General features: G+C 43.7%; 1 protein-coding gene across 1 annotated transcript in view; it reads right to left on the bottom strand.

The window, feature by feature from the left end:
- LHX4 (LIM homeobox 4) overlaps positions 1 to 21,756 on the bottom strand; it is a 43,666-nt gene extending 21,910 nt beyond the window's left edge. Inside the window, exons 1-3 of the mRNA XM_086936355.1 lie at positions 21,736 to 21,756; positions 18,795 to 18,964; positions 1,019 to 1,221 (exon numbers count right to left, since the gene is read on the bottom strand). Coding sequence (XP_086792481.1) covers positions 1,019 to 1,221; positions 18,795 to 18,964; positions 21,736 to 21,756 — 394 coding nt within the window. The remainder of the gene's footprint in view (positions 1 to 1,018; positions 1,222 to 18,794; positions 18,965 to 21,735) is intronic.
- Between the last annotated feature and the right edge of the window lie 5,528 nt (positions 21,757 to 27,284).

The raw sequence follows: 27,284 nt of genomic DNA, 5'->3' as shown, positions 1-27,284 counted from the left end.
GCTATGAAACTCATTCCAATGTCAACTCTTTCCTCTTAGCTCAATGGCACCCAACGCATCCTCATCCAAGAGTTAATTAGTTTAGCTTCGGAAAACTCCATAATTCTTGAGTGTTCCTGGTGGTATCACTTCACATTCCTAACCCCCCAAAAAGCTGACCCCTTATCACCCGCAAAACATAGCATACTGATCCCTAATCGCTCCACTCCAGGTTCTGCAAAATCCTGTCTGTCTCACCGCTTCCTGTGCTTTACCCTGGTTCTGTAACTCAATCTATCCTGCCTGTGATCCTCGGTCTTGGCCCACTCTTAAGGCACCAGTGGGGTCTACACCAGCTCCATAGGGCCTACTTTGTGCTGTTACTTTTAAGACTGCAAGAAAGCAGGTCTGTGCTTCTCTTTCCTGCTCTTTTCATTTCCTTTGGTAGCCCTCTTCTGCCATTCCCCCTTGTCCTGTTACAACAGATCCATGGGAAATAGTCTATCTTCTTCTGCGGTCATCTGCCTTTACTTTTCGTCAATGGAGCCTTGTTTGCTCTGCTCTATTTATTCATTTACTCTCTTTTGTCCTTCACTGTCCTTTCACCTTTAATCTTCGCAAATTTTCAGAGAAGGTAAGTTGAAAAAGTATTTTAAAACTTGATAGTCTTCCCAGGGTTTCCAAAGTTTAAAAATACGAATGCCAAGGGAAACGTCCACTAATGGTATGTTTAATAGAACAAAATTAGAAAAAAACATTGTTAATGAGAAAAGCCTATTGCAAAAAGATTTTTGCTATAAAAAAAATGTCTCATGCAACGTTTTAGTTGTTGTTGCAGACTTATCCTGCAAGCTAAGCTCGGTGAATTGGGAATTCAGCTAACTTCTCAGACTGCAACGTTCGTTATTTCTGCCCAGATGTGGTGGAGGAGTTTAACATTTTGCACACACCTATTGTTTTTTCCTCTTTCCCTTTTATGCATTCTCTGGCCTTTACTCTTCTTTGCTGTACTATGTCCATCACCAGTCATTTGACTCACCGTTCTGCTTGGCCGTCTCGTAGTCCTCCTTGCACACGAGCCGGCCGTCCTCCATGAGGTAGAACTCGTCACCGGTGGCCAGCTGTCGGCTGCAGATGACGCAGGCGAAACAGTGCAGGTGATAGACAAAGTCCTGAGCCTTCCGCACCACCTGCGTAGGGGGGATGCCCTGCTGGCAGGCTGTGCACTTGGTGCCATAGCGCCTGCAAGAAAGAGAAACAGCTGGTCAGGTACCAATAGGTGAGACAAGGGTTAAGGGCTCATCCACCAACTACACTCAGTTGCGTGACTGTCTCAGGGCCTACCCCAGTTCTCAATTTCTTTCCTTCCCCAGGGATTCTTTTCTGTTGCTTCCTCTCTTCCTCTGACGGTCACCCTTTTTCTTCCCTACTTCACATTTCTCATCCATCTCTTCTTGTTCTAACAATTAATCAGCCTCTACATTCCTTCCTACCAAATTACTGCTCACCATAAATGTTCTCTTTTTTGTCATCCCTTGTCTTTTCTGCTCCTATACCGTTTACTTATACTGATTTTCTCAGTGTATCTCCCTCCAGATTTCTGTTCGGAGACATGTTTTACCCGAGTGAAATCTCCTTTCTTGCGTATATTTATTGACCAGACTCTGTGGACACACTGGGACATTTAGCCATCTAGCAATATCGCTTACAAGTCTGTCATCTTTCAAAAAGAAACTGAAAACTTGCATCTTCTAGAAAGTGTTCCCACCTTCATCGAAATGCCTTGAACTGCGCTCTCCCTCTCTCCTCTATATTAGGGCAGGATAAGTGTGACTTCAGAATGACCTCGGGGGTATACTGATTCTATTACAGGACCGGAGGCTTCGTATTATGCTTTCTCTTTCATTTATTGCTACACACAGCAGCCAATGAAATGTAACTTTGTATATAAAAAAACGACATTTCCCATGATGCACACAACACATCACAGCCTGTCCAAGCCCATAAGAGCCAGTCCATACCGGATATCCTCCTCTTTTTTTGCTGCTCACGCAGCCAGTTAAGTGTTTTTCTCCTATTATCCCTATAATGCTTATTTACTGCATTGTTGATAGATTGTTGAGATTGCCGATTAGCGTGCTTGTGCTTATTGCCTTGTTGCCTTTATTTGTTCTTGTGACTCTCTCTCGCATTTGATATGGTGCGCAACTCCCCCCCCCCCCCCCCCCCCCCCCGGGTCTAAAGAGGCACGTGCAGGGTTGCTGTTGTCCCGACTCGGGACAGTGTTGAAAGGACAAGCGCTACACTTGCACTGGTGTTTTTGACCCCCCCGCCTCTACCGCTTGTATCGAGAAGGCGTAGCTGCCTTGGAGCAGCTGTCAGCATTGTATCTTCCCTCTCGGCAGGCTGGGGGCATATCGGCCGCTCGCGGTCGAGTCAGTTACATTTAATAATCTTACCGGTACCGCCTCGCCGACGGCGGAGGTTTCTTTATGTTGAATTTGTGCGCGGAGGCTCCCCTCATCAGCCGAGAGCGCAGGGAACAAACTCCTTTCACTTTCCCTTTGGTTTCGACGTGCGCAGCCCAATTGGGCTATATTTGGTAGGATTGGGCTGCGCATGTCGCTACTGCCCGTTTCCAGCTCGTTGTTTTCCTCGAGCAGCACCCCTACGCCTGGCAGGCTGGAAGAATAGTTGGACCTGGAGGGAGCACACCTCCTAAGTATCATAAACTGCTCTTTTTGCTCCATTTACGCCCTGTGGGCCGCAAGAACTCTGCTACAGCCTTTGCTGAGGAGCTAGGTACCTGGTAATTGTTTCTGTGCTGTGGGTTCCCTCCCCCATCTACTCCCCTCTGTATGGCTGTATTGCTGTCTCATGAGTAAATCCATGTATAAATTTGGCGCAACCATGGTTGATTGGGTTACCTATGAGGCGGATGATAACCTATAGGAGGAGGAAGTGACTAATCCTTCCATTGAAGATAATATTGTGGAGGCCCTGGACGCATCGGTTCAGGACTCGGTTAACAAGGCCCTTGAGAAGGTAGTTCCGGGAACTGTGCAACAGGCGCTATCAACTGCACTTAAGCCTATCACTAAGCAGTTGGAAAGGTTCGCTAAGCGTCACGGTTTCACCTCACCGACAGTCTCTTCTAAGGATGTGGCACCCTCTGATTCCCAGTCCATGTCTTGGCCACATTCCTACACCTTGTCCTCTCTGCCTGCCCCTGACACCAGCAAGTCCAAGGCTCCAGAAACTGATACTGATACAGACACCACTTCTACGGACACCCCAGATGAGTCTCCTCCTAAGAAGAAGACCAGGAATTCCAAAAATGTGGAGGCTTCACTGCCTGTTCTTAACCCCTTTACCTTCAATCCTGCTGATATTGTTCATCCCAGATCTTCCGATTGGCTTCCTGCTCCTGAAGTTGCTGCATACCTGCATGACAACCTCTGTAAAAGCTTTGACAAGGAGGTTAGAAATGAGCTCCGTTCCGAGTGTCCTAGGCCGGACATCGCAGATAAGGTCGCAGAGACCCCGGACATAGACTCTAGCCTGCTGACTTTTCTAAAAAAGTTTGCCAAAGACCCTAGGAAGGGCATTGATCGTGCCTGGGGGGGTTGCCAGGACAAACTCCCGGATGTGGTGGGGCCCCTAGTGAAAATTCTGGAGATGGCTTTGGAAGCGCAGGAATCTGGTGTCGCAAGGGATCCCCATGTCTTGGCAGGATGGACCCAGAGGGCGATATGCCAATTGGGTAATGCGAATTGTGCCATATCCACGGAACGCAGGAAGTCCCTCCTTATGAGGATGGACTCTAACCGTACCGAGTTGGCAGAGATGGAACCAGGCGGACGGTAATTTGTTTTGGTGAACGTTTTGTAAAGAATGTGACCAAATATGTGGGCACCTTCACAACGCTAGATAAGGCCCAGTCAGGGATCAAAAGAGTCTTTCAGGCTGGGGTTTTCAACAGGGCCGGACGAGGTCGGGACGCTCATTTGGCCATCAGCATTCCCAAGGTCCCCAGAGAGGTGACTTTGGTCGAGGCCGAGGTAATTGGGACTTCACCGGTGGGGGGACGTTCTACCCCACCAGACAACGTTTCAACAAAAGACGCTTCGACAGGGGAGCGTACCGCGGTGGCTTCCAGGCCACAGAATCTTCAGGTGAGTGCTCCAAACACCTCCCCACTTCCCTTGGGGGGGTCGTATTCAATTTTTCTTTCACAATTGGGTTCAATTGTCTCAGGATGCTTGGATATTATAGACATTTCAGGGTTTTCATCTAGATTTCTTTCAAGCTCCTTACCAGGACAGACATACCAAACAGCTGTCTTTTTCCCAAATAGAGTGCGTTTTTATAGATTCAGAAATCGAAGAATTGCTGCAGAAACACGCAATAGCACATTGCAACGAGGGCCCTTGCGGTTTCTGCAGCAATATGTTTCTGGTTTAGAAGAGAGGCGGAGGTTACAGGTTGGTACTCAATTTAAAAGATTTCAATCACTTTCTGGTCTACAAGCATATCAAGATGGAGGGTATCCATCTTTTGGCGGATCTCCTGAAACAAGGAGATTGGATGGTCCGTTTGGATCTGAAAGACGCCTACCTATCCATTCCGATTTTTCCTCCACATCGGAGATTTCTACAATTCCAGTGGAGAGACCGATGGTACGAATATTTGGTCCTGCCTTTCGGACTTTCCTTGGCACCATGGTGTTTCACCAAGGTGTTGAAATCAGTGGTAGCCTACCTCATAGAGCAAGGGGTTCGCATGATAGTATACTTAGACGATATACTAATCATGGCACAGACGCCGGAGATGGCGGTGCATCATCTGCGCATGACCATTGCTATGCTGCAAGATTTCGGGTTTGTGGTCAACGAGGCCAAATCCGTACTTTGTCCATCACAACAGATAGACTTTCTGGGTTTCGTCATCAATTCCCACACAGCCAAGTTGAGTCTCCCCCGTTCCAAACTTCGGGACATACAAAAGGAACTACGTTCTCCGTTGTCCAAACAGACGGTCTCCCTGCGAGACATTGCCAGGATAGTGGGTCTCGTAGCATCGTCTATTCAGGCGATATTCCCAGGTCCCCTTCATTATTGAGCCCTGAAGAGATTAAAAATTCAACATCTACAGAAGGGTCTCTCCTACGCGGACCTGGTTCCTCTGTCGTCAGAGGTTTGAGAGAAACTTCAGTGGTGGCTTGCGCACGTGGAAGCATGGAACGGTCGAGCCATTTTTGGCTCTCTTCCAGAAGTTGGCATAGAATCCGATGCCAGCCGCTGGGGCTCGGTAGTGCGATGCGGAAATATTTCCACCGGAGGGCGATGGTCCCTTCAGGAACTAAATCTACACATCAATTGCCGGAGCTGCTCGCCGGCTCATTCGCAATCAGGTCTCTGTCACCCAAGAAAGTCTTGTGTTGCATCCTGCTGAAGATGGACACATATCGTCGGTTTGCTACATCAACAAACTGGGAGGCACGAGATCCTCCATGTTGGTAGAGATAGCGAAGGACTTTTAGCACTATTGCCTAAGTCATCAGATATCGGTCATAGCCGAATATATTCCGGGCCAGTCGAACATAGTGGCGGACTGGCACTCACGTCATCTCAAGGACTACAGCGATTGGCAACTCCAGCCTCAGGTAGTCCAGTCGTTGCAGGCAATCTGGGGACCATGCCAGATTGACCTCTTTGCGTCTCGATTGAATCAGCAGGTTCCACAATTCTTCAGCTGGAGACAGGATCCGTTAGCTCTGGCAACGGATACCTTCACTCAGGACTGGTCCCAGTCTCTGAATTATTCCTTTCCCCCGTTCATATTGATCCCTCGAGTGTTCACACAGATAATGCGTCAGTCAGCGGAAGTGATCTTAGTGACGCCCTTGTGGAAGTCACAGCCTTGGTTCCCGAGTCTCCTGGAGGTGAGCTGCGAATTCCCCAGGAGGATTCCGGAGTCCCCGATGTTGCTCCAGGGCCCTCAGGGAGAGATGCACCCGATGGCGGTATCGGGGCAGTTGTCACTCATGGCCTGGAGACTTTCCGGCAGCGTTGGCAAATGCCAGGTTTTTCGGAGCAAGCTTCAGCCTTCATCAACCAAGCTTGGGCTCCTTTCACCAGGAAGAGGTATACTTCAGCCTGGAAGGGCTGGGTTCGTTGGTGCATGGAACAACACGTGGATCCGATGGGGGCGGGATTACCCTGCATTGTGAATTTTCTCTCTCAGAAAGCTTTGGAGGGATTGGCGAATCGATACGTTATTAATTTCCGTTCCGCTATCTTGGCGGGTCATTCCCAAATCGACGGCAAGCCTGTAGGTATGCATCCGCTCTTAGAGTGGGGAATCTGCCCAAACCTAAGTATACTTCCTTATGGGATGTCTCTCTAGTTTTTTCCCTGTTCAATGGCCTCAGAATGATATGATAACAAGGAAACAACTTTCGGCCAAATTTGCCATGCTTTTATGCTATGTGGCATGTAGATGTTCATCTGATGTTAATGCTTTGGACATTACAGGTAGAGTATACACTCCGGAGGGAGTTTCCTTTAACATTACTTCCAGACCAAGACGATGTCCAGAAGTGTTGATTACCATGCTTTTCCTAGTAATGCTAAGCTTTGTGTAGTGCAATGTCTCAAGGCCTATGAGGAATGCACAAGTTCTATTCGGCCTGACGGTATAGCGCAATTATTGATTGCTTTGCTGAAACCGTACAAGCCTGTTACTGCAGCTACAATAGCCAGATGGTTAAAATATGTTATGCAAAAGGTGGGTATTGACACCCAAGTGTTTGGGGAGCATTCTGTTTGTGGCCCCATCGCCTCAAAAAGTTTCATGTTGGGTTCTGCTGTTCAGGACATTATGCATTCTGCTGACTGGTCTTCAAAATCTACCTTTAAACAGTTTTATTATAAACCGGTGGGTGATATTTCCTCTTTAGTGTTTCATCAGCGTTAAACTAGCATAATACGAAGCCTCCGGTCCTGTAATAGAATAAAAAATTAGCTAGCTATCGCGCCAAGAATTTTCAATTCTATTAAGGACATGGAGGCGAGGATTATCCCACCCGGTTATATTACACAAGTTGTAATGTTTGCCCACCCGTGTGTTTATCATCTGTTTTTTAAACAGAAATTAGGGGTTTCTATCTTTTATTCTTACAGGTTCTGAGAAGAAGATGGACTAAGCATGCTTCCTGTTGAGAAGGAGTTGTTTTCCAGTTGGATGGTTCTTCCACATTGGAGGATGTTATTGTTGGACTTCAATTGTTTTAATGGACTTTGATGTTCGAAGCAAAGAAAGAGGAGGATATCCGGTATGGACTGGCTCTTATGGGCTTGTACAGGATGTGATGTGATGTGTTGTGTGCATCATGGGAAATGTAGTTTTTTGATATACAAAGTTAAATTTCATTGGCTGCTGTGTGTAGCAATAAATGAAAGAGAAAGCATAATCCTAGCCTCCGTGTCCTTAATAGAATTGAAAATTCCTGGCACGATAGCTAGCTAATTTTTTATCCTGGATTAAAGTCCAGGAGACCACCAAGCCACCACAGGCACGATCCTGCGCTCCCTCGTTAGCTACAGCAGCGCTACACAAAGGTCTATGTCACAAGGCAGCGCCTGAAAAAGCAATTGTATAAATAAATTAAGAAACTTCAATAAATAATTCCACATCACCTGTGTTCAATTCTGTAGTTTGCCAGTAGAGTGAAGCAGCATAATTACTCAAATCTGCATAACGTCGGACGAGAATTTGTTAATGTTGATGGTTGCCTTTTCTAATGAATGATGCAAACAGTTCTACAGGAGAATATCGAACACACCTGGGATTTGATCTCTCAGAGTCTATTATCTATTTTCAGTTTGGGCTATGAAATATTTTTTTCTCTGCTATCTGGGTGTTAATGACCATTTTTTTATTTTTTATTTTATGGTACGAAGATTATACCCTTTAACCCTTTCGATGCTGATGACGAGCTCAGCTCGTCATCACCCACGGGTGTCGTGTGCTGATGACGAGCTGAGCTCGTCATGGTGCCACTAAAATGGCATTTTCCAGCACAGGGGGGGGGGGGGAAACGCCCAGCAACCATGTGGTTAAATTTGGATGTATAGGGAAGACTGAATGACACTTCTTAAAAGCAAATGATGGGTGAAATGTGTTTTTTTATTGTTAAAAAGTCTTCTGAAATGGCCAATGGTACTACCCAGGTTTAGTATTATCTTTTCTATTCAACTGTATCACTGTTTTTGCAGGTTGGAGGCAAGATGGCGTGCGCACGACGGACGTGTGTGTGAGGGGCTCCTAACTCTGCTTTCCCGGTGATTTTACGGAGACGGATATAGCAGCGATTATTGTTGGATTATTGCTGGTGAGCATAGGCTGGAGCATGTCTTGATGCTTATGAAGCTTTCTCGCTGCTGGATAACGTGAAAAGACTCTCTTTCGGCGAGGGGGAGAGCCGCTGTAGTCGCTGGCGGAGCGCGGAGGTGCGACGTTTGCTGAATGCCAGCTGGGCGTGTTACAGCTCACGACTCACCTGCCTGCGGTCGTTAGGAAGCCGGATCTGATGGTTTGTTTGTGGAGCAGGAGGAGCGCTCTGCAAGTCAGACTTGGAAAGGCTTGGATAGTTAAACACACGGCAAGCACTTTCTACGTTGTGGCATAAGAATTGGAAGAAGAATCGTTTTGAAAAGCTTTGTTTAAACACACTGTGAGCCCTGGAGCATAACGCATTGTAGTGGGTTAAAAAGATTTTGGGAAAAGACTTGGAAGAAGAACCATTCGAGACATTATTGCTAATTTTGTTGCTGACTTGGTATGAGCTTGCAGGCGACAGATTAACAAAGAAATTAACCAAGAGCACCTGAGACTTTGTTGGTGAGTTTGTGACTGCTTCTCTGAGGCAATTTAATACTTGGGACTTTTTACTCCTGTTTACCGCTGGAGCTCACTAAAGTTTCTGTATTAGGGCAGTGGGTGCTATATTGTGTGTTCTACCTTGAGACATTGTTTAGAGGCTTGCCTTGTCACCTAGGGTCGCTGGTGGAGGGAAAACCAGAGGTACAGGGCAAGGTGTGGTAGGAACACGCACCGCACTTGCCGCAAAACTGTTTAAAGAAATGCTGGGTGCTGAGGACTTGGAAAGCACTGGGCAGGGCAAAGACTTCGTTCAAGGAACTCCTAAGATTTCTCAAATGTTTCAGCCAGTTACTGGGAAAAAAGCTGGCTTGTCTGCAGCTAAATATGGTAATTTCGATGCCCAGTTAGCGGGAAGTGAAGCGATTGCTGGACCTTCGGTGCAGAGACAGCTATCTCCAGTGCATGTGCAGGTTGTGGCTCAGATTGTGGCTGACGGCAATGAGTGTACTTTAACGGACGACGACCATGACATTATTAGTGAAGATGTTAACGAGCCTTTAAGTAGTAAAGGTAGCGAGTTTTACCCGCTCTCAGAGCATTCAGAAGGATCTGATTTGGAAGGAGATCTCCTATTACAGGAAGATGGATCTGGAGCTATTAACCCCACTATGATGGATGACAGTCATAGTAAAAATGCCTCCCTGGGGGATGTATCTGCAGAGACATCTACGGTTCGGAAGAAAGATAGGGAAGGAATTGTGGGACCAGTTACTGCAGAAACGCCTGACTGGGATCTCTCCAGTGGGGAACAGGTATTAGAGAGACTGGACTTATCTTGCCAAGCTAGTGGAGGTTCAGTCGTGGAGATACCAAGTCCGGTGTCTTTGGAGGAAATTTACAGATCCATCTCAGAACATAGGCTGGAGGCTCGAGCAGAGAATTTAAAAATGCACACTGCTTGCATGAAATTGCAAAATACTGTTAGACGCTTGGCAAAAACATGTAACGACTTTACTGACAGGATGGTGGAAGCAGAGACCTGCATATCATCATTAGAGGACCAGATGGTGACCCAAAAAGAAGTTGTTGCAGACTTGAAGGCGCATAAGGATGATATACATGATAAGCTTGCCGACTTAGAAAATCGACTACGGCGTAATAATTTACTTATTCTCGGGGTCCTGTAAGGTCTTGAGGAGCACGATATCCGTAAATTTGTAGCTGAGCTGTTTGAGGAAGCACTTCCAGAGGTGAAAGAATGGAACTGAGTCCTTGAAATCCAACGAGCTCATAGATTTCCATTTCGGCAACGACCTGCAAGGAGTCGGCAAGCAGTGCAGCAACCGCGGGCCATATTGATTTCTCTGAATAATTTCCTGGCTAGGCAGACACTGTATGACTTAGCCAGACCAGATAAGAAGAGATCTGGCAAAGGGATACAATTTTTTGTGAGGCCTGACTACTGCCACTCCATAGTGGAAAAGAGATGGCAGTTACGTCAGTTGATTACCCCGTTTCAAACACAGGGCCTGCTAGTTTTTCTACTGTAACCAGCTACTTTAAAGACCGTTAATAAAGGACAGACACAATTTTTTACGTCGGAAGCTACTGCTAAAGAATATCTTCACTCTTTGGTTTGAATGATTAGTGTATTGGCATGGATGCTAAATATCTGTAATGAGACATTTTAAGTTGTGGCTATGTGTACTAAAAATGTTTTTATTTTGTTTTGATGTCACTAGCCTTATATATTTAAGATCACGGGAGGGCCGAGTACCAAACGAGCCATTCACCGGGCATCAAAAGGGCGATTGGCCCTATTGCCTCATTGAAGGGGGAAGGTCACGTGCAGGGTGGGAGGGGGGGTTCTGTTAGGTGGGGGAAGGGGGTTCAGAGGGACACTTGTGGTGGAGTGGGTTGGGTGGGCATTTGTTAAAGGGTAAAAAGGGTAAAATGCCAGTTCATAGTATGTGTTGTAGGAACTTCGGAGTATATCTGTTTCTTTTTCTGCATGTTAATGGCCAGCGATATTTAAGTTTAAATGACAGATAGGGGTCTACGCATATGTTCATTCAATGTTTGTGGGCTGAATAATATCCTCAAGAGGAAACGGGTGATAGCTGACCTGCGGTTAATTAATCCCGCCATTCTTTGTTTACAGGAAACGCACATTCCTTGGTCCAATCGTAGGATATTATCGGAGTTGGGACTTATTATACTATCGACATCTAGACTATCTTACTATGAATAGGGGGGTGGCAATTCTGGGGCGTCGTGGGGTAATCGGTACGGGTAGAGAGAGGGCCGATAACTTAGGGAGATGGGCGATCACCGAGTGTATTATAGAGGACACTAAGACCACAATTTGTACAGTATATCGGTCAAATTTTGATGAAGCAGAGATCTTGGAGTCTTTGAATGTTGAGTTAGCATTGTGGGGGACCCCGCTGTTGTTACTTGGGGATTTTAATCTACATGAGGATTCTCAGATATGGGAAGGTCAATTTGCTGACTACAAAGGTCGTAAGCTGAAAGTATTCAGGGCTCTGCATCAGTTATTACAGCAACATGGTCTTGTGGATGGGTGGACGGTGGTGAATCATGGAGATCCAGGGTATACGTTTTTCTCCTCTCCACATAATAAGTTTGTTAGGTTAGATTATATTTTTTACCCCGATTTTTAACTGTTGTTGCAAAGATGCAGGTAATGCCCCGTATTACGTCGGACCACTGCCCTGTGGTTATGGATTTGGCTTGCTTTAACATTATGAGGGAACAGCGATCATTCACAGTTAGTAAAAAGCTTCTAAGCGAAGAGGAATATATATATATTGAACTTTTGGGCTACGCGGTTTTTAGAACATAATAGAGGAACAGCTACCCAACCAATGATTTGGGACTCTTTCAAGGCCGGACTAAGGGTTGAAACTTTTAGTTACGGCTGGGTTAAACAGAAGAAACAGAAAGCATTAATAGTCAAATTACTTGAGGATTTAGGAAAGGCTGAGTGCGAGCTTATCTCAGTGATTAGTGCCAATATGGACAGTAAATAGCACAAACTACCGTAGCTTGTAGTAAGGCGAGGAATAATGGGGTCTGGAGTCAAGAAATAGCAATCCAGTTCAAAATTCATAAAGCTGAAAGATACCAATATGGAGAAACAACCGGTAGATGTTTAGCTCAAAGACTGCGGGGTAGGCAAGCATCACAATAAATTGAAATCTTGGAGAACGATAGAGGGGGTAAAGCTGAGACTATGGAAGACATAATGGAGGTATTTCATTCATACTATAAAGAACTATATACTCAAGATCCTGTTGCTCAGGGTCAGATTGAGAAATACCTCTGTGAATTTAACTTATCTGAGCTAGGGTCTACTGAAAGAGAAGAGCTGGAAGCACCAATTTCTATGCAAGAATTACAGACTGCATTAGATGTCTTAGCGCTAGGGAAAGCAGCTGGACCGGATAAACTTCCTTTGGAGGTTTATTGGATGCTATTTCCTATTATAAAGGATGATATGCTTGCTACTTTTACATCTGCTCAATGTGGAAATCCCCCTCCATCTTGGCATGACGCAAATATAGTGGTCTTTAAGAAGAAAGATAAGTCCCCCAGACTTCCTGGGTCATATAGACCTATATCATTAATACATGCGGATGACAAAGTATATTCAAAAATACTTGCAACTCGACTAGTAAAGTCCTTCCACCACTGGTATCTCGGTATCAGCATGGCTTCATGCCTGGCAGGAGCACGGTCAATCATTTGCATAGGGTCATAGCGTTGCTGGATTATGCCACTTCACTACAAAAAAACATAGGCATCATTTTTTTAGATGCTGAAAAAGCATTTGACCGTGTATCATGGGCATTTCTATGGGCTACATGCGCAAGATGGGGCTTGGGCCCCAGTTTTTGCTAGCATTACAGACCATGTACAAACGCCCTCGGGCTAAGGTCTGTACAATGGGGCAAGAATCATCTTTTGTATATATAACCCGGGGCACACGGCAAGGATGCCCATGCTCGCCCTTACTTTTTGCCATTTATATCGATCCATTGCTGCAAATACTGGAGACCACTAATGGTATACAGTCAATGGTAGCGGGGCCAGCATCAAGTGCGTGTGCTAGCCTACTCTGATGACACAGCGGTTGTAACATTGGACCCAGAGCAAGCACTAAGAGAGATTGAGCATTTGACCCAGCAGTTTGGGAAGGCCGCTGGATACAAGCGAAACATCTCAAAAACCCAGGTCGTTTGAACTGAGGGGCTTTGTCCTGGAGAGGCGCGAGTGACACAAGAAGCAAGGTACTTGGGGATTAAAATTAGGATGTCACTCCAGGAGATAGTCGATGTAAACTGGGCAGATATACTAGGGTCGGTTAAAAGACAGTTGGAAAAGGTGGAATGCCTACACTTATCAATGGTTGGTTGACGGAATGTTTTAAAGATGTGTATACTTCCCAGGGTGCTCTACTATTTTCAGACGGTACCATTGGAGCTGACACAAACTCAATTAATGCAGTTGCAATCGGTTGCAGATAGGTTTATTTGGGGCTGGAAGAAGGCCCGGCGTGCTTCAAAATATATGATGTTACCATTGGCATGTGGAGGGTAGGTAGTACCGAATTTTACTTTCTACTTTTTGGTTTGCTTTTTGCAAAATATGAAATATTTAGTTATTGGGGGAGAAACAAAGCTGTTTGAATACCCAAACATTTATCAGATGCTATTAGGAGTTCAGGCGCCAGAAGTCTTGCTTAAGTTTTTTGAACCAAGCTATTTGAAAAGAACACGATTTAAAACTGTATGTGCAGCATATAAAGCTTGGAAATTGACGCGTAAAATGATATCAATAAACCGGATAAATTACTATACGCCTCTCGACTCCAAAGAAATATTCTCTTTGATATTCTGGGATACAAAGATGACGACATGGCTGGAGAAGGGGATTCGTCGCCTAGGGGATATCTATAGTGCTGGGGCAATTGTTTCTTTTGCGGAACTAGTTGAACAATTTACAATATCTAAGAATGATTTTTTAAAGTATTTACAGATACGGGACTTTATTTATAAACACTGTAGACATCAACCTATTCTCACTAATGAACTTCTAGAAGCTTTGACTAAAAGGGCTAAGATCGGGACTCTGAATGATATTTATTGACAATGCAGCGTGATGATATAGAGATTCAACATAAGAAGTGGAGGGATAGACTTGGTAATTCTGGTTCATTTGTGCAGGAATCAATCGACATGGCTTGTAAAGTTATATTGTCGGCAAATGTGCGCACCCAACATTCTAAAACTTTGTTTAATCTATACTATACACCTGTTAAATTGATGAAGTGGGGTGCTGTTCATGATGGGAAATGTTTTAGGTGTCAGTCGGATGCTGCAGATATTGTACATCTATTTTTTACTGTATCGTGTTGAGACAATTTTTTATATATTGCACAGTTTCTGTCTCAAACGACGAGGGTTAATGTTTCTATATCTAGGGAGAAGATGTTACTAGGGGTGTGTGAGGACAGGGAAACTACGTAGACTTGTTACCCTTCTCGATATTTTATTTTTATGGCCATGGCCATTGCTCGACTATGTATTGCTTCGATGTGGTTGCAACCAGAGGTGCTATCATATGAAATGTGGGGCGAGCAAAGTTTTTGAATGTGTTTAATCTTGAATTTAATCTGTATCGTGTCAAATCGCTGAAGAAAAAACAATTTGGGGTAAAAATTTGGCAGCCCATGCTACAACATATAGAGAAGTCGCTTTGAAAATTATGTTTTAGATGATATCCATTCTTGATATTTTTTTTAATGGAATTTAGTAACGCCTCTACAGCATTTTGATCGTTGATCTATGTAGGATTTATAATTACTATATATGCTATGAAGTGAACAATAAACACATTTTTTTCAAAAACAACTGTATCACTGCATAGAATAAATAACACTTAGACATGCCTGCCCTCCTATGTCACCATGCAGAATCAAAAACGCCCGATGTGGTTCCAGCCCTTCTTTTTCACTATGTCACTGTGAGAAGAAAGAAAAGCACAGACCTCTCTAAACCTTGAGTGCCACTGAGTGGAATTAATAACATTTTTCATAAGTCTTTTCTTTGTAACCCACTATGTAACTGCACTGGAATAGGCTCTGCTTCGGTTAAGTACTTTGCTCTTGCCTCGCTTGTCGTTTTGCTGTGACTTATTTAAACACTTTTTTTTACATGGTGTAAACACTTCACCAAATGCTTTTTGATCTTTTCTGTGTTTTAGGATTTTACTCTTGTCAACACGTTTCACTTGTTCACTTCCGCACTTTCCTCTGGTTCATTTCATCATTATCATCATAACTTTATTTCCATCACACAGATCCAAAAAAGTACAAAGCACTAGTATAAAAAAACAGAAGTGTAAAAACATTATCAGATAAATATGTTAAAAAACCAGTTCCATAAAATAGTTGTGCAAAATACAGGGTACAACGACTCTGAAGAGTGTAAAGGGCTTCATGCAAATGATTTCCCACGCCTGATCCACAGTGCATACCATAAACTTGAGAGGCCAAAAACCATCACTCTTAGAGTACCGGTACACAGGAGTCTCATCACCTCGAGATAATGACCGGGACCTGCAAATCTACACAGCAGGAGTATCCATTTTTGCTCAGAGATGAATAGTGTGAGCAGTAAAAAAGTAAATGAACAATGGATTCCGGGCAGGCTTTACACGCAGGGCACAGATAGTCAGTAAAAGCACTACGGCACCACTTTGAACAGAACAGTCTGGTGGGCAAAGTCTTATAACGGAAAGGTAAGAAAAGTTTGCGTGCCAAGGAGGGAACTATTTCATCAATGCTAAACTCGAAACGGGACAGGTTTAAAATTCAAAATTCATTAGACAGACTGGTCACAGGTTTTACCAGGTCCTTTGCAAGTATCAGTTCCCAATACATTTCTTTCAACTTTGCCCTCGGAATTCAGCCATGCTTTCCGGGTTGGATCAGAATGCCTTCATCCCCAACCTCCCCAGTAACTACCGTAAGGAAGTGAACCACCTGATCGATGTAGCCCTAGGAAATTTAAAAATATCAGACAAAGCCTCTCAATAGGTTTCAAGTTCTTCCACTGTCCACAGCCTGTACCAGAACATGAACAGTTTATAATTCAACGTGTTCATTTCAGAATGTTGTGTTTTCCAGACTTCCCTTTCACTAGCATGGTGTCAGAGCTTAGTTGTGATACGATTTATCACATTACTCAGATTCTTATCCGCACTGATTTCATCACATTGTTCTATTTAATTACACCACACAACTCTTATTTTTAGCAAATTGTTCTGGCTTTTTGGTGCACTCCGAAGTACTTTTCAATATGATGTTGACCACAAATTCGCTAGTTGTATATAACATCACAGTTGTACACTTGTCTCCACTGTTTGTACTGGTAATCTGCTGCCTCCAGGTGGACTGAGCCGTCTATAGATGTGTCAGCAGCAAAGTCAAGTCAACAAAAATGTCACTGCATTACAGACACTGAAATGGTGAAAGCGGAGGAAAAAATCTTCGGAATGCAATTTATGAAAATGTGGTCATACCCTTAAACTTGGTAAAAACACATCATAATAAGGTCGGTGCACTATTTATTTTGTGTAGCGTATGCGTTCCTTTTAAATGCAACACACAGTGCAATATAGAGTTGGTGCAGGGCATTCTTGGATACATATGTTTCCTTGTGCTACCCTGATGAGACCCTTAAACAGCAGCCTTCTGAACTATCTGCAGAGCCCTTTTAAAATATGCTAGTGCACCCGGATAAATGACTATGCAAGAATCCAGCCAAGGTAACTGCACAGTAACAACCGAAGCCTCTCAGCAAGGTACAGAAATGATAGGACATTTTTGAGGATTTTCATCCAAAATGACCATGAGTAGACAACAGCATCATCTGGTGACCTAGCAGATTAAACCACACAGCATGTTATAATGCTAGATCTGTGAGGACATAGCGGGTGCTAATGAATTGAGAGAGTGGGAGTTAGCAGGTTGAGAGTCATCGGCCTGTCTGCTAGAGAAACCACTGTTCACCTTATGCCCAATCTTTTTCCAGTCCCAAGTATGTGCCTCCATTGTACTGAGGAAATATGGACTTAACTTTTATGAAAACATAAAGGGTATATTTGCTCAATATTTTCTTCGGGGCTCACTTTGTTCAATGCAACACATTGCAACACAAAAGTAGCATCTATTTATTATACATTAATAAAGTCTGCGAGTGGAGTGGAGCGCAGCACTGCATTCCGCCATGTGAGAGCCTGTCCAAACGTTAGTAAATATACCCTTAAATATCCTTTTTAAGCGAATAGATTCCTGTTTAAGATTTGTGTGCTTACAAATGGAAATACAGAGCCTTTATGCAAAGCTGCATCAATTGGGTGAATGCTAATCTCTGCTTTTGCTGTTTCGAGACCCGTTTGCATACATTGTTTTGTACACACCTATTGTAGGCCCAGTGTACACCTCTCCAAAAACAGGCATAAACTTTTCTTTTACTCTTAGCCGTCATACCCTCCCGAGTGTGTGACTGCAGAAATGCTCACACCACATTTATCCCGGATTATTGCGTGTGCTTGGAGCATTGGATTAGAGTACCATATGATGTGTCATGGCATGCTTAAGTACAAAGCAGAACATCCCCCTGCTTCCCACCCCACTACTTAACTTTCCCTTGGAATTTTTTCTGGTCCCTCACAACTCCCCGGGACCTCTGCTTGATCCGCAGCCCTCCACTATTTCCTGACAATTCAGAACAAGTAAGACACTTACACATTTCTTTGTCATTGGTTTCTCGAGATTAGATTAAACTTTTCCGAACTCTTCAGGCTGAACAGCAGCTGGATACTACTGTGATTTTCTTTGTCATCTCAGTTTTAAACTAAGTGGAAAACATGAATTTGGCTCTTTGTACATCATGGTCAAATCAGTTTAGATCGATAAGAGAGTGAGGCATGGAGAATGAATTGAAAGATGAATGTGACACATACAGTATACAGCCTTTACACTGTGCTGCAGATCGTGGATATACACTGTCCTCCATTAATTCACCTTCGTGACTAATCAGACCATCATATCCCACCGATTGCCTCTTCTACAGTTTAACTTGACTTTACTGAGACATCCCGTTACTTCAGTCAACACATCTGAACCTAATGATATCCCCTTTTTGGTTTTATTTAATATGCATGTGCTTAATCAAGGGCTAGGGTTAGTTTTTATTTAACTTCATGTAATTTAATTAAGCAATCTATAGTTAGACTAATGTAAAATAATGTAATTTATGCTGAGGTTCGCATTAGGATTAGACTAAAGGTACTTGTTTAGTATAAATTAGGATTAGAGCTTGTATTGACTTAATGTACTATTACTTTTAATTGAGGGTATGATTAGCATTGGTATAGATGTCATATTTAATTTTGTATAAATGAGGGCTATGATTACTAATATTTCAGTTATTATAATATAATCTAGTGTACTTTAATTTTGTTTTGTGGTTATTATTCATTCCATTTATTAAAATATAATGTTATTCAGTGTTCTGCCTAGACTAAGTTTAGGTATTTATGTATTCCTTTGATTTTATTCAATGTAATAGTATGTTTAGGGTTTGCATTACTATTCAAATAAAATAATATGTAATTACATTCAGGATAAGGTGACATTAGAGATAGAGTTAGGGATGAGGAGTTGAAGTGTTGGTAGGTTGAAGTGAATGGGCAAATGTTAAGGTATTTGCAGTGTTAGGAAGAGAGAATCGGGGTAATGACCTGGATAAGTAATGGTATTTGAAGTAATGCCATGAAGCCTACAAGCTTTTATTTCTTTTGTGGTAAATAGCTGGAGTGAAGGAAGGGGTACTTACTTGAAGAAGTCTTCTTTGCAGTAGACGCTGCCTGCTCGGGAGAAGCACCTGTCTGCCAGCTGTACCTGGCAGTCTGCACACTTCAGGCAGGATCCGTGCCAGTGTCTGTCCAAGACCTTCAAGATAAACTTGTCCAAGATATGTTGACTGCAGCCGGCACACTGAGGGATCTCTGTACAGACGGATCCAAAGGAGGGAATGAAGGAAGCAAGGGGGAAAGGAGGTACAGAGAAAGAAGCAAAGGTGGAAGATATGCACAGAGAGAGAATGTGTAGAAACATGTACCGAGAGAAAAACAAGTGTGGTGGGGGTTACAACAGAGTATTAGATTGTAGAGAGATGTACCCACAGAGGAAATGGATAGCAGGTACCAAAAGAGAAGTAAGTGTAGAAGGAAGTACAGCGAGAGTGATAAAGTGTAGAGAGATTTACAGAAAGAAGGGAAGCAGAGAGTACATATACAGGAGAACAATACAGTGTGGGTAGGAGGTGAAGAGGGAGCAATGAAGAGAAATGAAAAAAACATCAGCATCAATGTAGGTTCACATAGCCTGCATATACCACCCTCCCAAAAGATTCCGCACACATACTTAAGGAGCACAGCTTTTGAATATCTGATCACCCTCAGCCACTGTGGCAGGGAGCTCGAATATGGAGAATTAACAGAGGAACAGGGATAAATAATCAGTGCTTAACTCATATAAAAAATACAAGAGAAGGGTCACGCTTTTTTTTAGGAGCCCACTCTCAGAGCTATTAAAAGTCAGGTTTCCTGAACATCAAAGCTGCTTAGTCTTAATTCCTCATCATTCCTATTTCTTCTACCAGCCTAAATTCTGTGCATATTTTTCTCGCTCTTGCAGTTTTTTTCATCCCTTGTCCATTTTCATATCTTTCTTTTCCTCCCCCGTTCTTTATTTTTTGCCTTTCTCAATCTTCTGGGTCAAGGCCTGGCAATAAAAAGCCATCAAACACGAGTGGCAGTGCCCACTGCCTGCAACTACTGGAATGAATTAATCACGAGGGTTAATGGGGATACCTGGAGTCATTGAGGGTGAGCTTGAGGGCACTGTATCCTGTCAGTGAAGAGTGCAAAAAGAGATCAATGAGAAAATCCATGGTGATTTCAGTGCTGAAGGTGAGAGGAGCATAGCATTGAGAGGAAATGGGGGAACTGTTGAGTGCAAGTGAAGTGGGCTTAAGTGTCTGCAGCCCACCAGTCTGATAGGCTTTGGGGGACTGCTAACTATTGGTGAAGGAGTGCTGCAGTGAATTGTTCATCATCAGCAAGAAAGCAGCAAAGGACAACTTTTTGCATCAGTGAGAAGGCAGCGAGATGATGGGTGAGTATCACTTGGAGGGCACTGGGGAAACTGAAGATGGAGAATTGGAGGGCTTGCTAGAGAGCGGGCACTGGGGTCTGTGTGATCTCCTTGCTCTCACTGAATCTACTTGACTGTCATTCTAAGCCCAGTGGGTATTCAGCTAAGTCTAGAGTATTAGGGTTTATTTAGAGTTTGGTGAACAGGGTACTTTGCCACAAATGTGGCAGGGTACCCTGTCACCCAAACTTGCAGACCACCTTTTCTATTTAGAGTCAGGTGAGCCACAATATTTATTCAGGCAAAAATTACACTGCCTCTGCCAGCAGCAACCATTCACCAGTGGCCCAACTGAGATTGGACCATTAGTCAAAGTAACTCAGACCATCCGCCCTATTTAGGGTGGACTTTCTGCCATACATTTTCCTTTTCGAACCACCAGGGAAAGCCAAGCAGTGCCAAACAGGAAAGCTAAAAGAAATTGTATCCACACTCTTGGAGACAATTCCCAGCTTGTCATGGATATCTGTTGTAAAGATCTCCGCCGCCTCAAGGATTTACCAAAATAGTGGTCTTCTGCAAGGGCAGCAAGTAAATCCCTTGCCCTGACAGACCAACGGACCAACTGCCAAACCCTACAGAAGGCTCTAACTGATTAAAGTAAGCAAGCTATTTATATTATTCTGGTATCTGGGCCCGCACACAACGTCGTTTCAGAAAAGTGCAATAAAGAAGAAAACAAACAATAAAAGTTAATATAGTTTCAAAAAATATAGTAAACCAGACGGTTTATAAAAAAAGAAACAATAATGTAATGGACTACAAGAATCAGTTTAATGTGTGCCAAGAAACTAACAGGAAGGATTAGAAAACATGCAAAGATGAAGATATTAGAAAATAAAACACTAGGTAGTGAAAGAGCACAAATGTCTCATTATTTACGATATGCATTTCTCCCAGAAAAGTCTTCAGCTTTATAACGTAGTTTAAAATGGTAGCCTCTTTGCTATGAAATATGGAATCCACAATATGGTTTCCCCTTAAAAGAACAGCAACAGAGAAAGCACACAATGGCTTCTCGTTGATGCAACAGAGAAGCTTTCAAGATAGATTCTCCTCGCTAATTTAGCAACCAATAAAAAGTAAGACAAAATACTATGATGGATTTGTAAGTTTTATGAATAAAGCCTGGATATATTTTTCTAGCTCCGGTGTTATAAGTGTTGGCTTCTTATTGGTCATGCAGCAATAGATCCAATGACAGCTTGTAGTACAAAATGATCCAGCAGGCAGCCAACACATTTTTGCCTGGTTAGTGCTTCAGAGGTTCCCATCTCTTTCACTCTTTAAGCTTCACAGACGCCAAGAATAGGCAGAAAGAGCTGAGCTTTTTCAGCTTACATCACTGTGCAGGCCAGGTCAGCTCAATGCACCTTCTCTGCCATATACACCTGCACTTCAGGATCTTACTGACACCAAGCATCAGGCATTTGTGAAAGTCAGCAGTCAATGGTGCATCTTTGCTAGGAATTCAGCAGCTCTAACTAGAGTTCAAATACAGTCATTGACTGATCCTCAGCCTCCAAGTCCGAGGATGTCCTTTATTGTAGTGTGAAGGCTTGTTCAGATGGAAGTCCCATCCTGATTGCAGCCACATTGCAGATAGACTCCTGGCCACCATCTGTCAGTCCTTCAAGGGATGCCACGTAGTAGATGCTGTTGAAGATTTACCACTTGTGCTTCTAGAGCCTAACATATTTATAAGGAATTGAGATTGACTGAATTGGACTATGGGAAGTTTCAAATGCAGATTGCACTTTAAGGAGTTAGACGTGAGCTTGAGAGAGGAAGGATGTGTGTGATAGGATGACGGAGGATGTTCCAAGAGGAACCCAAATTAAATCAACATTGCCAAACCAGTAGTAACTATGTATACAGCCACGGACACAGGTCTAGGATGTTTTGCATGTCACAGTGAAAGAATGAACAGTTGCAGCACTGTATTATCACCATGTGTTCTGGTAAATTTGAGGATGCACTGCGGAGAATGCTGGATATCTGTGAAAAAACACTGAAGAGTTTCTGGGTATCAGATAGAGGCTTTAGAAGAACATTTAAGGGTCCAGTTATAGAATAATAGACACAATTGAATATCTGTCGTAGGTTACTCAAATGATTGTGGTGAATTAATAGAGTCACTGGGGGTTGTACTTGTATGGATTGGGGCTCTGTTTTTCTGCTGTTCTTTCTGGAAGCACCCAGTGTGTTCAAATGGATATCAGAGTTTCCTAGCCATTCGCATGCTCTACGGCTTTGTCAGACCCCAAGTCTAGGCTAAGGTGAGATTTGTAAAAAAACATGCAAAATTTAGAATAAATCCCGATCAATGGGTTATATATATCTCTTAGCTTTTGTTTTCTCCCACTTTCTTAGTTATGCTTAATTTTTGCTTGCAAAGCCAGGTTTTCGCAGGAACTGTGGAACTGGACTTGTGCCATGGCAGACTGTACTGGGTGAACTTTGTTCCCTGTGTTACTTTAGAAATCAATCAGGCGCGTAAGGAAATTACAGTAAGCTTGTATCTCCCGGGACTTTTGTAAGCATAGGCATAACTTGGGTACAGTTTTCACATAGACATCCGCCCATGCAAATACATTTATAATGTTACCATGATTCGCAGTCTTACTACTCATGCATGGTCATACCATTACAGAACTGCACAGAAAAGGCACCTCTGTACACCAGCTCTGTCGCTATGTGTCATTTCTTGTTTACTGCTTGTAAGGATGCCATATAGGACTCCATATTGTTTCTCAAGCTCATCCTCTCGAAAACAGTTTCTTCTTTCACCTTTCTTTGGGTGACTCTCTGGCTTTCGTCTGTCGCTTCTTCGAGTGTTAATTCTCTTTCTTTTCTTTCTTTTTTGGGTAAAATCACTGGATTTCAATGATTCTTCACTGAGTTCTCCAAGCCAAATCAGTAAATTATATCTGGCTATTCTGTTCTTTACGATACCAAAGGGGATGATGGACGGAGCGTTGGAGCACATCAAACACTCACCCCCAGTCAACTGATCTGGGTTTATTGCATCATCATTCTTTAGCTCACTCCACCACCCCAGTTCACACATGGCTGGGCTGGGCTGGACTGTTCCCATGAGGCACAAGGTCAGACTGATTTGCATATGGCCATGTCTGAACTGGGGTGGCGGAGTGAGCTAAAGAATGATGGATTAAACCCAGATCAGTTGACTGGGGGTGAGTGTTTGATTTGCTCAAGCACTCCGTCCATCATACCCTTTGGTATCGCTTTTTTCTGTTCTTTTCATCTTTATCTTCTTCCCCGTCTGGCTTATGTACAACTGCTTGAGCCCTTGTTCTCATCAGGCTGGAGGAGGCAGTGCTATTCTCTTTTCTGTCTGCAGCCTAGGTTTTGCCTCGAAAAACTGTGCTGCTCCTACCTGTGACCTTTTTGGTTCTGAGACCTGAAAATGTTGAGCACATTACAATGATTCCTGCTCACTTCGAAAATGAGGGGTGGAGAAGATATACCCCTAACGTTGCGAAATGTTGCCTCTGCGATGTCATCAAAGTTTCCAGGGTATAGCCGACCTAGCCCATGGAGTAGTTAATGCCATAGGGTCTCTAGTGTACCTGATTTTCTGTCACAATGTCACGCGGGCATAAGAGGTGTATGGAAAAATCAGATAACATTTACTTCAACCATCTGTGCAGGTATGAGGTGCAGGGACGAGGAAGCCAAAAGTGTTGGTAACAAGTTGGCTTGGGGTAGGTCGCAGTCTGGAGCAGCTTGTTCTGTTGCTGCAGGACAGCAGTGTGGGGTTGATACCACCTCAAGCAGGGTTGTGTGTTAAAGGCTTGACTTTGTCTACCCACAGGTACAGGCTTGCAGCAGTGGACTTGGGATTTTTACCAAACGTCAGCAGTGTTCCCACTTCTCTGAGTAGCCCTTTGAGGTAACGGGAAGAACCCGCTTACATTTTTTTTTGAAAGTTTGAGTCTTTGAGATAAACAATGTGAAGTTGTGAGTCAGCACCCTTCAAACCCACTAGGTCTGCATAGCGTTCAAACTCGTCTGCATGACCTACAAAGCAGGTGTCTTTAGTTAACCTTCCTAAACAGCCACAAAATGCTGCCAGCTGGAGCCTCCACCATGACTAGAAGCAAAGATGTTCTTCCTCTTCACTTTGAAATGCTGCCATTTTGCCAAACAAAGCTTTCTGCTCATACACTGTTCGCCGGCTCTTGACTGATAAGGAGCTTGCTTTCCCCTGCCATTAGAATCTGCCCTTCTTTTCTACTTTTTGTGTGCACATTTTGGAAATCCTTGCTCTTCAAACACATTTATCAGACCCATTTCGAACCTTAGCCCTTTATCCTGCTCCCTGTCTACTCTCTTTCTGCATCATTCTGTTTAATTTGATGATATGTGCTTTCTTTCCATCGTAGATCTCTCTCGCTTTCTGGCCTGTGGGATTTTAGGACTCACTTTGTTTAACATTTGTGTGTATATCTTTTGATCTGTGGTGCACGTCCATCATCCTTAGGTTAGGTGCTGCGTTCATATCTTTTTTAATAAATAAAAATACTAAATTTCTGAGTCCCAGCAACAATGTGGTGAAGAGGAACGCACATTAATAGTAGAGGGCAAATTGGGGAGAGCATGGTTACAGGGGGAGGGTACTGGAAGAATTGCACTGGACTAGCTACAGGGTCCTGCAGGTATAACCTAGCATACAGGCACAGGGCGATTTGCATAATACCATCCAGAGAGCAGCTGATGTTTCGGGAGGGTGTCATGAAGCGACTGCATGGAATCAGTAACGTGGTCCTGGATGGGTTAGTAGATTTCTATGAAACCGAGAGTGGGCCCTGAGGGACTGTGTAGTATTAGGGTGCTCAAGGGATTTTTGAGTATCAGGGCGAGGATAGTTTGGTATTCTATAGCACCTCAAAGTCACAGAAGGTGTTTCTGAGTATCATTGAGAGTGCAGGATGGATTACTGAGTATCAGGCAGCTAGTGCTGGATGGAGTTTCACTCTGAAGGTACTGGATATATTATATGGTACTTGTGAAGGGAACAGGGAATTTCTGATTATCAAGAAGAATATAACGAATGGATCATAAATGTATTTTTCTGATTAAATCAGATTGTAATGTCTTTGTAATGCTAAGAGTCAGCAGGATGAGACCAAGTGACAAGGAATCAGGTAGGCTAGCCCAGGACATTGCGGTGAACCTTAAAGCAGTAGAGTGTAGTTTGATTTTTCTGAAAATATGCGTACAGGGTCCCAGGCCCGAGTACTTGGATGAACAAGGCAAGCAGGGCAGACATGAGTTACAGTATTCAGCAGACGCAATCAACACACTTTGCTGTCTTGAGGAGGCATACAGAGAGGTTGAATTAGTAGATGTCTAGAAAAGGAAAACACCCATCGGCCTTTGGATAAAAGCCCTCTTGCTAGAATTAGCGCAGAGCTAATAGCAGGGGAAGGGGAGAGTGGGGAGTGGCCAGACTGAGCAAATCAAAATGAACAGAACCTAGTGGTAACAGATCTAAAAGGTTTTCTTCACAATACTCACAAATCAGAAAAGAGCTGAGCTGAGCATGCCATCCAGCTGTCCTAACCGCTAAAACAATGGCAGCATGGATAGAGTCCTTTCATCACAATGTCTTTTTTTTTACCTTAAAAGGCCATTCACTATTAATAGTGATAATGGATACCATCTCATGTAAACCAGAAAGAGCAAAGGCCTCTGGGATTTAAGAAAAGTATTGGGCTCGTATGGAAGGGGGGGGGGGGTAATGACAGATGGCTAAAATGGGGCAGGCTGTTTTGTTCTTGCTGTCTTGTCAGCGACCTATCATGTGCTTTGTCTTTCACATTTGCAGGATGCCTATTAGTCTAGGTTCTGAGCCACGATCCAAACAGGGCTTCCCTAACTGGGCTTGTCTGCCTTTGGAAGCTGTGAAGGGCTGAGGACACGATTCACTGCCCAAAGTTTTGGTTTCCTTCGGCATATGAGGAGTAGGTGTAATCTGTGCCTTTCAATGATTGTGCAGATTCTGCTCAGGTTGCCAATATTTTGTTTTGCTCTTCTACTGCTTTCCTTATTCATGAGGTGTATTTGTACAACAGTAGGCAGTAGCCCCACCTTTTAACCCCTCCCCTGCTGGTGACGGAACCACTCCGTCATCAGCCGCGGTCGTGCTGTGCTTATGACGGAGCGGTTCCGTCACGGCCCGCTCGGCACGCCGTCGCGGATTGCTCCTGCGCTGAGCGTTCCATTGAGCGGGCGGGGCCGTGACAGAACCGCTCCGTCATGAGCACAGCGCGACCGCGGCTGGTAACGGAGCGGTTCCATCACCAGCATGGGTGCACCGTGCGGCCCCTGCCCCCTTAGCACTGCGGCGGAATAGCCGCCGCAGTGAAGGGGTTAAAAAGGTGCTTAGCTACTGCTTATTCTTGCCCAATTTACAGCATCTCTACTGTGTGCATGCTGCTAAATGGATTACTGGACCTTCTCTATTAATCTCTTCTTGGTGTACAGACACACAGCGTCCCACTGTCCCTCTGGCTAATGTAGCTGCACGTATGTTTTAGTTATAACTATCATAATTATTTGCATGCCTATCTCTCACAGCTCCTTCTCCACAACACTGCTAGATTCTGCACCCCAAGACAAGATAAAATCACCTCTCTGGTCATTCAGGGTTGCATCTAAATAAGTACCACGTAGGATCACAACAAATACAACTCTGCCAAAAAGGTACTCCCCCACAGTGTAGTGTGCTATCTGTCCGAAAGTGTGCTTTAGCTTCACACATAGAGATATGAAGCGCTATACACATTTTACACAGTGAGTGCAATATCTGTCTATTGCTCTTGAGAGCTCTGTCTTCATTTGTCAGGGAGTTCTTGTAATCAATACACAGCTTTGGTGTGATAATAATTTTTACATTCCTTATTGACATGGGTTAAACTTGCCTATTTAGAGATTTACACTTCAGATGAAAAGAGCAAGTCACAAACCTCTGTGTTTCAATAATTGCATTCGTATTGATCAGTGTTAAATGATTATTTCTCAAAACATTTCATCGGCATGTACACAATACATTGTAAAATAATTACCAGAATTTTTAGTG

Source organism: Lissotriton vulgaris, chromosome 1_1, assembly GCF_964263255.1.
Source record: "Lissotriton vulgaris chromosome 1_1, aLisVul1.2, whole genome shotgun sequence".
In the NCBI taxonomy this organism is placed as follows: domain Eukaryota; kingdom Metazoa; phylum Chordata; class Amphibia; order Caudata; family Salamandridae; genus Lissotriton; species Lissotriton vulgaris.
Note: the sequence above shows the minus strand (reverse complement) of the source record. Positions and strands in the feature narration are given on the sequence as shown.